The 16,682-nt window shown below is 41.0% G+C and overlaps 1 protein-coding gene across 5 annotated transcripts in view; it reads left to right on the top strand.

Annotated features, from left to right (window-relative positions):
• Window positions 1–16,682, top strand: part of MON2 (MON2 homolog, regulator of endosome-to-Golgi trafficking) — a 98,416-nt gene that overhangs the window by 79,245 nt on the left and 2,489 nt on the right. For all 5 annotated transcript variants that reach the window (XM_018552918.1, XM_018552921.1, XM_018552920.1 and 2 more), the window contains 2 exons: window positions 4,520–4,727; window positions 7,654–7,736. In XM_018552918.1, coding sequence (XP_018408420.1) covers window positions 4,520–4,727; window positions 7,654–7,736 — 291 coding nt within the window. The remainder of the gene's footprint in view (window positions 1–4,519; window positions 4,728–7,653; window positions 7,737–16,682) is intronic.

Raw genomic sequence — 16,682 nt, forward strand, 5'->3', positions numbered from 1 at the left:
CAGTAAATAGTTAAATCATACATATAGGAAACTTGGTGACAAGCCTCAGGGGACCGGCCCAGCTTGGATACATATTGTGCCATCTGGAGGGCCGCTGGGGGATACATACAGTCAGTGCTGGTCTCTTCCTGGTGCTGCTCAAGGGATTTGCCATCTGTATAGTGAACACTCGGAAGCCACGCTCTCGGCCCCTCCACCATTTAGAGAATTGTAGTGCATACAAAGCATTCTGTGACTGGACAATGTGATGATCATGATGTAATCTGCCACTCCTCTCCTGCCTTGCCCAATCACAGAATGCCTTGTATTAATTGAAAAGAAATACTGAATGGTGGAGATGCTAATCGAGCAACTCCCTGTGTTCAGTATACAGGCAACAAATCCCTTGAGCAGCACCTGTCTGCATCCCTAGTGGCCCTTTTGGATGTGAGATATGGAGAATTGAATGCAACTAAGCTGGACCACTGTAAGTTTAAGAAAAAAAAAAAAAGATAAAAAAAATGATATCTAAAGATATATTATGTAATTGTATATGCAGTGATGTAATTATTACATTTTCAGTTTGTTGTAATTCTGTATAATTATTTCTGTTGCCTTCCTTTTACATTTTTATATAAAAAATTTTTTTTTTCAAGTAGACCTAATTAATAAATTAGTATATGCCTTTGTGTATCTTAGTATCTGACATGCTATAGGAAAGCCTTTGGTACAGTACAGAGCAGTTGGATCTGAATTGGTGACTGAAGCATTGCAAACTAATGCAGACATGCACAGCTGGCATCTCTGATAAAAGGAATGTGCGGCACAACCCATACGTATCGCATCTTAGCTTTACTTTAACATTCATCACTAATGGTGGGATTTTTCTCCATTTGTAGGAGAAATATCCATCAATGTAAATGTCTTATAGGTATTTTTATAAAAACATATAAATCACTTGAAAGATGAGATCCATTACTTAAATCTGAATGACAATATAACAATTCAAAACTTCAGTATATTTGCTAATTGTTAAAGGAACCCAGTGCCTATAAAAGTACAAGGATCAACTACTGCTAACCTCTACCTGAAAATGCTACATGCCTGGCTGTTTTCTGGCTTCAGTTCTTTAGAAATCAGTGGGAAGTCCGTTGGCACAAGTAAGTATAACTACCAACGGACGACCGAAATCAAGGCAGAATAATAACAATAAAAATAGTGGGGAACAACAAGGTAGTAAACTTTTGTCCCACAAAAAGAGAGGAATTAAATGTATGTACACCAACGCTAGAAGTCTGGCAAATAAATTAGAAGAGCTTGAAATTAGGTTAATCGAAGAGGACTTCGACATAGTGGGTATAGCGGAAACCTGGCTGGACAGCACGCATGACTGGGCTACTAATATAGAGGGGTATAACCTGTTTAGGAGGGACAGAACAGGCGGTGATTTCAGCAAATAATGTGGAATTGTTCAAGAAACTTTTGGACGATTTCTTAAGGGACCGTAATATACAGGTACTCCTAGAATGAGATCCTAATAGGTTGGACTTGATGGACTAATGTCTTTATTCAACCTCAAATACTATGTAAGTGGCCTGGAGCAATTTTAGGCAGTCAGCACTCCTGCTCTGCAGAATTTCAGTCAGGTTTAGCTCCAAGAGAAAACCAGAGGATCCGCATAGCAGCCAGGTAACAGCTGTTTTCAGAAATAGAGTCAGCAATGACTGTTTCTGTGTGTCTTTCAGAACTTGAGACCATGAATAGCTTTGGAGACTTTCTTCTCTGCGCAGCATGTTTGGCACACCGCATTTCTATCTTTTGTTGATTAATAATTAACTTTGTTCAGGGTGAAATCTAAATTCCCAGGCTGGTTTTCTAGCAGATCTTACAGTATGAGCTAAGCGTCCTGCCTTCTGATTGATGGGGCCGTGGTTGATGTCAGAGCCCATTTCCAGTGAAAGTGTCAGACATTAATTGGTACATGATGACAGTTAAACCACGTGATGCATATTTTCTGCTTGATGAAATAGATAGGGTTGTGGTTGTTGCATCATGCTGTTAGGTGGGGCTGTAGCTTTTTTCTATAGTGCAGCCACTTTCCCTGTTCTTCAATATATTATATTTCAATGGAGTTTACTTAAAGTGATACTAAACGCAGAAGTTAAATAAAATGCATACTAGTACCCCAACTACTAACTAAAATTTATCTTATTTGTGTATCACTCGGCTGTAGATCCTCAAATCATCTCTGAATTGGTGCTGACACTGTCCTTCCTTCTGGAGGGTGACTACCTTTGTTCCCCATGGTTCCTGTGTGTGTTGTAAAGTAGCCACTGCTCCAAACTCACTCCTTTGATAGACTACAATCTCATGTGTCAAATTGTAACATTCAGGTTCGGGATGCACAAGAGTGATGTAATATTTATATATGCGTGACCAGCCAGGAACATCTTTCACAGTTAGAATTTTGATTGTTCGGATAAGATTCAAGAAACATTTTTGATCCTTCACCTTCAATTTTTCGGCTCACTGTGGTTGAAAATGATTGTTGATTTTGTCCTTAATGATTAGAAAATCATACGCACTTTCTGTAAATGACATTTTTTTCATTTACTCTCTATAAATGACAGTTAGTAGATTTATATTTTAAAATAAGTCTTATTAAAGGGTAACCTAGTTAGTCAGGTTAAAAAAAAGACAAGTCTATCAAGTTTAACCAATAGAGAAGAAAAAAAAAAAGATTAATAGAAAACCTCCATACACAGAACGCTATGCCCACAGTTGATCCAGAGGATGGCACAAAATCCTATAAAGCATGGTTCAAATTGCTCCAACAAGAAAATTCCTTCCTGATCCATTAAGGCAATTTTCCCTTGGTCAACAATCTCTTTTTTTTTTTTTTTTTGTTACGTAAATTGTTAATATCTAGTTATATTCTGTGTATTTAGGAATTCAGATTTTTCGTCTTAAAACAATTAACTAAGCTCGCTAGAACTAGTTCCTGAGGTAGCCTATTCTACATTTTCACAGCTCTTACTGTAAAGAAGCTTTTCCGTATGGTGAGGTTAAACCTCTTTTTCTTTAGAAGCAAAGAGTCCCCCTTGCCCCTTGCAATGACCTTAAATGAATATGTTTGCAACACGCTCACTATATCCTTACTGATTCCTCTCTCTCTGTCTCCACATGCTTGGTATACACCCTTGTACTTGCCTTAGCCCAGTCCAGAAGCTGCAACCTATGCTGGGTGGTGGACAGCACCAGGGCCGGATTTACTCCCCCTGCCGCCCCAAGGCCAGGTTCCACAATAGCCTGTACAGCACATCTAGTTTTTTTTCTGTAGGGTCTAATGAAAAAGTTGTCTACATTTAGGTCTGCAGGAGACAGCTTTTCCATTAGAGCCTGTAGAATAGACTGCACATGCACAGCCCCACTGGCAGAGCAGACGACAAGATTGCTGCCCAGCATAGAACGTGGTTCCTGAACTGGAACTGGGTTGCCCGCTGTTCTAAGGGAAGTACAAGTAGGTATTACGTTTTTAAGGTCTTATATAGCAAGGTGTTCTTACAAATTATTAAAGTTCCTTCTTCTCAGCCACCAATTAGCATCAAGCTTGCTCTGAAAAGTGGAATTTAATTGGTTTCTCTGGGAAAAACTTTATTCAAGTACCTTAACTATTAACGTAGCTTTTTTGTGCATCGCTCAGCTGTAGATCCTCAAATCATCTCTAAGGTCATGCTGTCCTTCCTTCTGGAGAATGGCTACTTTTGTTCCTCATAGTCCCTGTGTGTGTTGTAAAGTAGCCACAGCTCCAAACTCCCTCCTGTGATGAACTACAATCTCAATACAAATGAGTTTAACTAAACGTGAGATTGTAGTCCATCATGGGAGCAAGCTTGGAGTGAGGACTACTTTACAACCCACACAGGGACCATGGAGAACAAAAGTAGCCACCCTCCAGAAGGAAGGACAGTGTCAGCTTGAATCCAAAGATGATTTGATGATCTACAACTGAGTGGGGTACACAAATAAGGTCCAGTTTTGTTAATAGATATTGCATTTTTGCCATTAAACTTCTGAGTTTAATGTTACTTTAGGTTTCGGTTAGATACATAACACTTAGAAATCTGCTTTCATTAATCATACTAAAAGTGTTTGCTGTAAGTATCTGCTTATCATTGCTTTTTGCAGCTTGTTTTTTTTATTTATTTTTTGGGCACTCAAAGCCTTTTTCTGATTTTAAATTGTGCAAAATCAAGTGATTTTCAGCATTAGCTTGTAATATATATTTTTCCCTGAAACAAGAGCAGCATGTTATTTTTCTTAAAATCTCAAGATGGAGTCATTTTTTTCTTTACCAAGATGCTGTGTGCTCTAGCTCAGAATTGTTTTTTGTAAGTACTTTTCACTGCACAGCAGTTGTATAGTAATTTCCTATGTGCTTGTCTGTTCTTGGTCTGAAAGTAATTGATTTTTGTTTATAATTGTAGGGCACATGTATTATTTTCTGCTTGCCACTAACTCCTTAGAGTCTGTGTTCCAGAGGCAGAAATAGACATAAGGATGCGAGAAGAATTTTCAAAAGTGTGCTTTGAGACCCTGCTTCAGTTCTCATTCAGCAATAAAGTGACAACCCCACAGGAAGGATACATCTCTAGAATGGCACTGTCTGTGCTGCTGAAGAGATCCCAGGATGTCCTCCACCGCTATATAGATGACGAAAGGCTGAGCGGGAAATGCCCTCTGCCAAGGTATGCATGGTGTTTTACATGTATTCAACACAGGTTAGGCTTCTTAAGGAAGTTTACGCAGCAGGCATGTTCATCTGATTGTACAGCTCAAATTATCTTCTGCGTCCGTTCCGGAGAAGATAATACATGTAAGAATGTGGATAGCAAGATACCACATATTGAAAAACATTTCTAATGTGTGTTATGTTTTTTTTTCATCAGGGTGAAATATCTTTCACACACTGTGTGGTAGATTTTTCTTTTAATATGTTATGCAGTCAAGGTTTTTATGTCCACAGGCAAATCATCAACTCTGTATAAACTTTTCAGCTTAAAGGGCTCGGGAAACAAAGAAAACAGACCCCCTACAGAGCTTAATATTAATCGTAGTAGAATATTAAACCTGTTATATTGGGAGCCCTTTTCTGTTACTGACCTACATTCCACTGCCAATAGCCCTTTAGCTAGGAATGTGCACATTGTAATGTTATTTACTGAAGGACTTCCATTCCATAGACATGGATTATTATATATAAAAGAAATTTGGCTTGATGCTCGGTTCAGAACATATGAACTGACCTTCATACAAAATAAAACTAGATATCTTACTACACATCCTCAGAAGTGTCCTGTCTCTGCTGCCATAGCAAGCAGTCAGTCTCTCCAGTTCATTCTGTAAACCAGCAAAGAAAAATGACTTGTTAATATAGATAACACAAAGTTCTGCTTTCAGACACTTTGATCCATGTGGTCCTCAATACTTGTCATAAGTAAGGCATGTGAAAGTCATTCAGAGTGAATATTGACAGCAACTCACTTTGTACATTGCTAATTAGTTCCCCCCAACTGAGGAGTGATACCATAGAAAATGGCATTAACATATCCTGGTATCCAGCCCCTTGGATCTTTCTGGATGTTAAGTTTAGAAGTGTGAATCATATTTAGAGCTGTTTGATTAAAACCAGTTCACATCCATGGTTGAAGCATCACAACCTCCCTGTAGAAGAGCAGTTCCTGCATGTGTTCCACTCATGGAAGGAATTTCTCACAATTTCATATTTCAGTGTATGGCTTATGAGGCATGGCTAAAGTGGTCATTCTGGTGCTGCTGTAGTATTAGTACATCTGCAAGATGTACAGTGCATATAATCAGAAAGATTGGCTTGACTGTATGTTTTCATAACAAGTATGAAGCTAGTGAAATGTTGAGTTGCCTGATCTGCATGTTTGTTCTTGGTCACGTAGGAGTGAAGTATAAGAGCCCTGGAGCTTCCAACTTCACCTTAAAAATAATAGCTTCTATATTTCTAACTTAACACATTTTAATTAACTTTACTATATTGTTCAGCTTGTTATTCTGAAATGGTAATAAAATAGCCTGAAAATGTTTCCTTTTGTTGTAATAAAAGTAGTTTTGTATCCCTGGCATTGGGCAGGCATTGACCTGGCATTCACATAGGACTGCATCGGCCAGCTAAATGACCAGTGCCTGTTGATAGCAGTATTTTTTTGGGTATCATCCTTGTGAGCAGTGTCTTGGTATTGGTCCCATGACCAGGCACTGGGGAGATGAAGGACTATTATCACAAAAAAGAGATACTTTTTGGCCATTTTTTGCTGTATTAAAGGTCCACTTAATGTCTGTATTCTTGCTCAAAGACAGACCGATGTGTGTTGTCAGATGCAGCCTAACAAATTGTGTGGCTCTGTTTGTCAGTCATTGTGTGTATGATAGCCAGCTTTCATATCTGGTTTTGCCATGTGCACTTACGCACATGGCAAAAATCACCATAGCAGAACATCACACAGGGAACAGGGACACATGAAGGATACGCTCTTTGCAGCCACCAGTTAAAACATCAAAACATTCAGTAAAAGCTTTCATTTCCAGGTTCATGTCCAGATAATAAATACCAGTGCAAGTTTGGATTGTGGACTCTTGGCTATTCCAGAGCGTTATAGCAACAACTTACCTTACTAGGCACGCCACATGTTCTTCTAACTGTGCAGATTCAGACTAATAATAATAATAATATTCTGAGGACAACTCTGAAATGTTGGATTTCCCCTTACTTTCTTGCAGTGGTCAACAGTACAAATACAAACTTCCCAATGGGGACACAGACCATAATAGAAGAAAAAAATTGACAGAGGGTCTACTCCTTCCCTACTCTATCCAAAACTAAAAAAAAGTTTTTTTCAGAGATACTTTAACATTTTTCTACTTATTTACATGGAAGCCAAGCAATCCAGCAGAAGTGACAAGGGTTTGGACTAATCACAACCCTTCCAAGAGTACAATGGCCATCTTTCATGGCCCTGGTATAAATCATTTTAAGAAAAAAGTTATCCCTTGTCCCAGCCCCTGTCACACATCACGTTTGCTGGACAGCTTGGTCCATTAAATATGGAGTGGGGAAAAAAATGATATACTATGTAGCACTGTGCAGTGTTTATGAATTCTGACTGCTGTTGAATATGCTAGCAAGGTATATATTACTCAAGGCTCTACATATTTTCTACTTCATCCTGTTTTTCCTTTTTTTTTTTTTCTTTAAATAAATATTGTAGCTATCAAGTTCATGGCAGTCTTTGGATTACTGTATTCTCTCTAATATCATGTAGCCACTATCTGTACCTATGCACATCACATTCCTTGAAGGAATAAACAGCACCTTATAATTTCATGGTAAATGGTAATAATTTACTTGAACAAATTTATGATTCATTGCAAAATAAATGTTTGGAATTCCAGAGAGATACATCGCCCTAACATTTGAAGTGGATCTGAGACTGCTTTGGCCCAAATGAAGTGCGCAGCTATAAATACCTCTTTTCTGTCAGCTGCTCGTTGAGGGGAAACCTTTGCACAGTGCATGTACTGTAATATGCTCTGCATAAGTCATAATGAATAATGGTGATTTTATGTGTTTTTGTTTTTTTTCAGGCAACGTGTAACGGAAATCATATTTGTTTTAAAAGCTGTAAGCACTCTCATAGATTCCCTGAAGAAAACTCACCCAGAAAATGGTATGTACTGGAATGTTCTTTTTCATTTGTAAACGATGTGTTTTGTGTCATTTGGTGTTCATTTTTTATTTTGCTTTGGCTTACCATATACGAGAAGCAGGACCTGCTTCAGATACCAATCACCCGATATTGATTTGCTTTTTATTCATCTGTTTATTTTTTCTGGGTGCATACTTGATTAGCACATGTACATCATTCCCTGCCCCCTAAGGAGCTTACAGTCAAAAGGATAACAAAATACGGTTATCATTTTTTCTCCCAACCAACCTCCACCTCAACTTACACTGCTATCGCCGCTATATTTAACCTTCATGCTCCAAAACCTGAACACATAACTGAACCCTAAGAATGAGCCCTGAACCTTATCTTAAATAGATCCATCAGCCTTATCCATCAGCTCAGTGGAGGAATCTATTGATTCACACCCACACAGTATATGGCTGGCATTATTCTTAAACTCAACCCTAAATCCTAAACCTCATTTTCTCCCCAACTTGTAGAGTTATCTTATCCTTTTTACATTTGAGCTTTTAACGCTTAAAAGATAACTGGTATAATTTGGTACAAGATGTCCTTTAATGAATGCAGTCCACCTGGTAAGATATTCTGATCCGATTGCTCCTCAGCCTGCCCCCTGCATCCATTCATTCCTATTGAGAGAGCCATACTTTGCAGGATGGTAAGAGTCCCCTATGAGCAGGGCTCCCATAAGAATGAGTAAGGTAGCAGAATGCATTTGCAGGCTGTAGAGTAGCAAGGCTGTGTGGCGCATGGTGAAGACTGTTGGATTCAGGATGAAGGTGAGTTTCCCAATGCCTCATTTAACATGAAAGTCCCTTTATAACTTCTAAAATTTAGCCATTACCTCCTAGTCCTAGACTCAAACATTAAGTAATCCCTGGAATGGCATGCTTATCAGGCATTGAAGGTCCAGACCGCAAACCCGCCTCTTCAGGTGGAAGCCAATTAACTAGTCAGTATGATTTTGGATTGTGCAAAGAAACGTTTACTGACACAACTTGCATATATAAATTTCATGAAAGTAATGACCCTCATGGGAATATAGGCAGGACCCCAAGACTGCAAGGCAAAGGTGCTGACCATTTTGTCCAATTGTTCTTTTGTAAGCATCATGTAGAGCAGGGATAGCCAAACTCCGGCCCTCCAGCTGTGGTGGAACTACAAATCCCATGAGGCATTGCAAGATTCTCACAGCCACAGACGTGACTCCAGGAGAGAACTGCATCATGGGAGTTGTAGTTTCACCACAGCTGGAGGGCCGCAGTTTGGTTACCCCTGATGTAGAGTTTATTCCTACAGACATTATCAAATGTTCTGTCTGTGTTCCTGTACAGCAGAGTTCAGATATCACCCACTTTTACTGTCCAGACACTTGAAAAGATAGCTTCAGCAGTTTGGCTGAATGCCCTTTACACATCATTTTATGCGTCTCCAGCTCTGAAATGACCGCTTTTATAGAATACTATGACTGATGCTATACATTTTTGCGCTGAAGCGTTCATGTTAAATTGTCAACAATTTTCACATTCGCAAGCATATCATAAAATATGTCTGAATCATTTTCAAAATATGCCCATCTGTGATCAGCAGTAGAATTACATATATAGTACACAGAGCCAGTTGGACTTGCCTTGTGGAATTTTCTCTGCTTAAAGGGTTCTCCCTGTAGACCCATCAACACCCTTCTTGAACCTGTCAGTAGTTAAAAGACTGGGATGGTATCCCAGCAGAATTCAATCACTCAAGAAAGAGACCCCCCTCCTTTTTGTTTGTATGTTCTGTATAGTCATAGCTAGAAGGCTTGAGTATGTTATGTCAAGGATTATGAGACCTTTTGTCTTTTGCTTCCTACGGGGAATTACCTTACATTTATTGCATCAAGGTAAAGTCAAATGTCACTGTAAATATACCGGTATCCTGGCACAGCGTGACTTTTATAGCTTTTTAGAATATCTCATGCTGAAATCATCCAAGGCAATGTTGTCCAGACGGGGTTTTAAAACTTCACCAACAATAACAGATGGCTATTGGTGTGTATTTTATTCCTCCTAAATAAAGAAGGATGAGCTCGGGCGTGTTCGCAGCTCCACGTGCCGAGCCCGCCAGGAAGCTGCAGAGATCGGGAAATGTCTCAGTGCCTGTGATTGGCGCTGCGTGCTGTCAGCTTGGGCTCGGCACGTGAAGCTGCGAACACGCCCGAGCTCATCCTTACTCCTGATAGCGTCATCTAACAAACCACATACATTCTACATTGCAGTAGTTCTGGCATTTTAATATTATTGACAAACATGCTAAAGGCTGCAATTTCCTCTTTAAACGGCTAAAATAAAAATTGCTAGTAGGTACAGTTCTTTGCAGGAGAGACATGCAAAGTCTTTTCGGTCAAAAATGTCTCTTTTTTCCCTAGCAGTTTTTTTTATTCTCTGATTACACTGTTTGGCGTATATGAAGCTCAGTATTACCCTCATTCCCACCATCTGTCAGATGCTGTGAATAGACCTAAGTACAGGGGACAGTGTAACTCTTGTGCATACGCTCAGGAATTGCATCATCAGTGGCCCCTAATGATTGAAGAGGATGACGGAGGACCTGGAAGAATCAGCAGAGACTGGCAATCGAGAGCCTGGATCGGTCAACACTGCAAGGAAGCACTCCCTTAGGTAAGGGTGTCATAATGTGTCAAGTATGCTGTGCATACTTTCACATTATGAGAAGAACCTATCCTTACCCAGTAGACTTTAGCTCTGCTTTAAGTACCAATGAGCCATATCCGGGCTGCTTAATGAATATGCAATCAGTTCAGTTATTTTAAAGGTGGTGATTTCCACTGCTTGAATCTTCCTGATCGGCTTCAAATACTGGCTTTTCCTCTCCCAATCTGAATTCTGCTGTGCAGAATATTTTTAAGAGGCCAATACCTAGAGAAAATGAGGTACTTACACTAGAAATACATCTAATACAAAAAAATGCATCTAATTTGGAATTGTGCATGTACAGAATAGCAGTCATGTTTTCTAATTACATCTTCAAATTGTGCTTTGTGATTAGCCGTGCAGTACATTCATTGTTCTTTCAAAACACACTATAGTTTCCCTTTAAAAGAACACTGCTATAGTAATCTAAGCAAGCCATTCTCCCTGTAATCAAGTGTTCATCTTCTTGTGGACCATTTTATTAAAATACAGTCCATGAAAACTATAACTGATAGGGAGGAAATGGTGAAATTAATTGAAAGAACTAGCTGCAGCAATATTGAGCTTGTGTGACCTTCAAGGTTGGTGACTCATACATCCTGAGGCAATGCATTCATCAAGTGTTTTCCTCCAGAGATGGATGACAGGGTCACCACAGTGCATGACATATCATGCTGGTTTCCTTACCCGATCTCTTAATGAACTTCATGAGCCCACCTAGCCAACTATTAGCATTCCTATACCTTGCAGGCCTCCCTGACACAGACAGGCATTGTACTGAGCACCATGCGCTTCATACCTCCTCAGGGTTTACACTCCCTGCCTCCCACTATTCTTTTCCTGGAATACATTAATACTCATCACCATTTGGTTTTAGTTATAACGTGTCACCCTATGAAGATGTTACTATGGTTTCTAGCCTCTTGGAAAAAAAAGAAAAGCATTTTTTGCTCAGCTAAACAGCATTTGTTTAGTGAAGCATAAACCCTTATTTTTGCACAACTTTCTGGATCAGATTTTGCATGCCGGCTTTCCTTAACGTGACTAGAATTTACCTGTGGATAAAACCTTTACCAGTCAGTCAGAAATCCATTCTGTATCATTGTGTATCTGATGTAAGAATAGCAGGTGTCATTTTGTATGGCAGTTTAGTAGCTCGTGAACCCTGCAGTTGCTCAAAGTAATTTTTGAAGTAAATATAAAACCACTGCCTTATCCATTATAAATAAGGAGGAAGCTGCATTCGTTTAGTCATCTCCAGATGGAGCAGGGCGTAGTGAGCTATAAAGTGAGTAAAGCTAAAGCAGACGCATACATATATTTTATATTAGCCTGCACATATAACCATTTCAGACTGGAAGAATCTTGCATGCAATCTAATTTTTTTTTAAGCTGCTGATCATTTGCAGAGATCTTTTTACCTTTTCTCATGTGGTAGAGCAAGGTTTCTCAACCTTTACTATAGTCACGGCACCCTTTAAAAGTATGCAAAATCTCCAGGCACCCCAGTCTAGAATGTCAGATTTTAAGTGTGACCTTACACAAAACACATACAAGTGGGTTTCCCCACTTCACATTGAAGTGCCTCCTTTAAATCAAACCACGCCATTCACATCAGATAAACAGAACAATAAGTCACCAGCACTCCAAAGGTTCTCCAAGCAAAGTTCTTTTTTTATTCCATGTGTAGAGTTACATCACAAAGTGTGGCAACGTTTTGGAACGCATCCGGTTCCTTCAGGCAAAACAAAGTGCCTGATGAAGGAACCGGATGCGTTTTGAAACGTTGCCACACTTGGTGATGTAACTTTAAAGATGGAATAAGAAGAACTTTGCTTGGAGAACCTTTGGCGTGCTGGTGACTTACAGTTCTGGTTATCTAATTCAACGGCACCATCTGCTGTCATTTCAGCACCTCCCTATTGGAAGTTGTGGCATTCTCGGTCAGGAGTGCACTGGGATCCCCTATATAGGATATAAATCACCAGCACTCAGTAAATGAAATTTTACATATGTCCATTTATTTGGACTAAACGTCGCACATATCGCATAATCCAATCCAATGTTTCGGGACCACGCAGGGTCCCTTCATCAGGGTAGAGATGTGATTGTCACTGCGAGCACCACTATTGCTACTTGGACAGGAAGCGCTGTAAGGCATGCAGGGGGACCTACTGTTATCTGGGATCCCCTATATGACTGCCCTTCACATCAGAGTCAACCTTTGCATCAGGAGCCCCCCTTTCACATCAGAAACTCCACTTTCAAATCAGAGTTCCCTCTTACATCAGGAGCCGGCTTCACATCAGTCTCCATCTCCCCCTTCACATTACAGTCCCACTGCCACAACATTTTGAGTCACCCCTAAGAAGTCCAGGAAGCACACACTAGTGTGCCACAGTACCCTGGTTGAGAAAGGCTCATGAGCTCATAGAGCTCATAGAGCTCATAGAAATTTGTTCTATAGTTCATTGCTTCTGCATCTTTAAATGTGTACATGCTCAGAAATGTTGAGAAGCAAGCTATGCTATATTAGAGTAGGAAAATGGGAAGAAAAGTGCAGTTTATTATGGCTAAAAATAAAGTAAGATCTTACTATTCAGCCATATCTGCTTCTTATCCAATAGTTAGATTTACAACGTTGATATTGAAACATTTTATAAATTTTTTTGAACACAGATAAAATCTGTTTTTTGCTAGACTAAATTACATAAAACCACCAACACATACATTTTCTGAAACAGGAGCCCTGAAGAGTAAAAAGATAATAGTTGCAATTTTTGATATTTGTGCAACTGTTTATCAGATCTGTAGTTTCAGTGCACACAAACACATTAGTATTCCCATTTTTTGTACAAAATAAAGTATGAGGCTGTGTCGAGTAAAAAAATACAAAATATGTCAAGCCTCAAAAATGTGTACATCCTACAACTGTGAAAAGTTGCGATCCCAAAATCTTTATTAGGCAATACTGTAAATGCCTCTATAACTCATCAATTTAGAGTTAACCATAAATGAGAGATTTGAGAACTATTTCTCCCATTATGGCAGTGGGGGTGGCCCCACTGCCAGGGTTACTATAATTTCTGCCCGTAGTTTTTCTTTAATTTTATTCTTGCAATGAATGTCCATAATAAAAATATAGAATAAGCATTAGCTTAGTTGGTTAGAGTTAATTTTTTATAGTTGAAATAAAAAATTGCACTTAAAGGAGAACTATGAGGTGAGTGCTTTTCACTCATCCTCACAGTTCTAGCCGACCTGTGACAATGAGACTGTCACAGGTCGGCTCAGTAGATCGGGAAGTGAGCGAACACATACCGGCGTTCGCTCACTTCTTGATCCTGTCACGGCAGAGAGCCGTGACAGGGGAGGGACTGGATTCCTCCCTCCCCGCTCCGATCCTCCAGCCCTAAATGGCAGAACGGACGGGGGAAGGGGCTGGTAGAGCTGGCTCTCCCGCTAGATAGACAGAGCCAGCTGTCACTCACGCAGCTGGGCGGATCCAGACATAATTGTCGGGATTCGCTTCAGCTGCGGCGTCTCAGTATACCGCGAGCTGCCGTTCGCAGTATATTGAGCTTTGGGTAACGGGAGGACGCTAGTTTGTGTCCTCCCGTTACCCTGAGGAGAACTATGGGGAAAATCCCTAACCCCACAGTTCTCCTTTAAGGCAATTTTTACATAACTTTCCATCTAGCAATATGATAAGTAGTCATGCATCATTAACCACTGTACTGGCTGTTACATACAAGCGTTCGGCTGGCTCTACAGCCTGTCGATCACTTGTAATACAGCGTTTAGGCCCCCCCCTCCTCCACCGCTGCCGGTTATCCCGGGCTCCACCCACTGTGTCCCCCCTCCACCGCTGCTGGTTTTCCCAGGCTCCACTGTGTCCCCTCCTGTGGGCCCAGGACCGACACGGCGGCTGCTTACACTGTAGACTGAGGAGAGAGCAGCATTCTCCTACTTGCTGATCTCTCCTCCGATCTTTAAAGGCAGAAGCAATGTGTATTGCTTCACTTCTGCCTTTAGCTGTCATTGGCTGCTATAGCCGGAGAAGAAGCTGGTGAAGCAGATTTTTGCTTCATCAGCTTCTTTTGGAGTCTTAAGGTGACATTAGGGGTCTTTGAGACCCCTGATGTCTCCATAAAGAGGACCTGTCATTTGTATATTTGTTATCACATAGGGGGATTGTTATCCCCCTGTGTGATAGCAATCAAGTTAAGTTTAAAAAAAAATTTGTCATATATTAATAAAACAAAAATAAAAAACACCACCAAAATATGTAAGTCCCTCGTCCCCGCGTGCATGCACCTATAAACGTAAATACGTGTCGGGTGCACCTATGTGCAAAAATAACGATTACGCCACACATGTTGCATATTGCCGCGAACGTTGGAGTGTGAGCAATAATTCTCGGGCCATCAATAATTGTTTATACTAGACTGATGAGCAGTAAAAGCTTTTAAAGCGTCGCCTATGGCCAATTTTAGGTATGGAAGTTTTTTTATGATTTCGCTGGCGCACGCAACTTTAGCTTGACATGTTTCGTGTCTGTTTACCTGACGTGACCCCGTCTTTTATATTTTACCAAACAATTGGGTACTAATGTTTTATAACATAAAGTAGGGAAAACAGTTTATTTTTTTTTTTAAATTCGGTACTTTTTTCATTCTATAGTAAAAAATATAACCCTAGTGGTGATTAAACACCACCAAAAGAAATCTCTATCTGTCCCCAAAATCAGTATAAAAAGTAGAGCATTGCATCATGGAATACATATTAGTCAAAGTACTGCAGCGCTGAATACTGAAAAATGGCCTGGCCAGGAAGGGGGTTTAACACCCCCGCTCAGCAAGTGGTTAAAATGAGATTTGACATGTGCAATGACACTTATATTCCCAGCTGACTTTGCTCTGCGTAGGTGCAGTTTAATATACCATATTTTGCCTTCACTGTGATGCAAGTAATATTCCCATGCATGCGTAGTACTTAGTCATATCCCAACTTATGTGCACTTTGAAACATTGGGCACACAGGAAGGAATATATTTTCCATGCTTTTGCAAGGCTGCCATTAATATGGTGGCCAAGTCCCGCACATCCATGCTAGTGACTGGTCTGGACTGCCACTACCACACATGCGCAGCATCATGTTGCTGTATTGTGGCGAGATCCCTGCGCATGTAGTGGTAGTACAGACAAGTCACTACTTTGCATGTGTTAGATCTTGCCATGCTGATCCCCGCTCTGCCCTTAAAAGAAGACCAGCACCATTGCTCCCCCTGATTTGATCATATTCCCATTCTACAACTCTTCTGGCACCCTGCATTCTCTCCAGCCCTGCAGGCCTCTGTACCCCTTTCCTCACCACCCACCATGCCTGCACCCCTATACTTCAACACTTACCATGCCTCCGGCTCCCCTTCTCTTAGCACTCATCACACATGGAGCACCTGTCGTACCTGCAGACCCCTTTTCTCAGCACCCACCACTTCACTACACCCCCTTTTTTGTACCACCCACCACACCTGCAGCCCCCATTTCTTCAACACCTGTTGAGCCTGCTGCCCCCTTCTCTCAACATCTTCTGAACCTGCAGTTCCCACTGTTTCAGCACCCACTGAGATGCCCTTTTTTACCACCCCCTTTTCTCACAGCCCATCGTGCCTGCACTCCTTTTTTCTTGCCATCCAATGCTCCTGCACCAACCTTCTCTCACCCTGCACCACACCTGCACTTCCCTTACAACACTGCACCTGTGCATATGCCCCCCCCCCCCCCCCCCCGTCTCAAAGCCTGCCCCCCACCCTTTTTCTCCGTAGGGCCTGCGCAAACTCCCACCTCAAACCTCCATACCCTACTCTTAACACTGCACCTGTGTGGGCCCCTTTCCCGCTTTTACCTCCACGCTTGCAACCCCCTACTCTAACCAATAAGCTTGAACCCCCCTCCCTTACCACTGCATTTGTGTATGCTGCTCCCTGTTATCATTGCATGGCTGCAGAAAGTGACAACCCTTCACCTATGTCTGCACTCTCTCATACACTCTTGCTCTCACTAGATCTCTTCTAGCCCCTCTCAGCCCTGCACCTGCACACCCTTACCCTCCCCTCACTTTCACAGCTGTATCCTCCCCCTTCACCATCATACCTTGACCCTCTCTCTCACCAAGCATGCCCCCCCACACTTGAGACCACATCACCCCCATCCACCCCTACTCAAACCAC

This window comes from Nanorana parkeri, unplaced genomic scaffold (assembly GCF_000935625.1).
Source record: "Nanorana parkeri isolate BGI_ZX_2015 unplaced genomic scaffold, ASM93562v1 scaffold101, whole genome shotgun sequence".
Classification (NCBI taxonomy): domain Eukaryota; kingdom Metazoa; phylum Chordata; class Amphibia; order Anura; family Dicroglossidae; genus Nanorana; species Nanorana parkeri.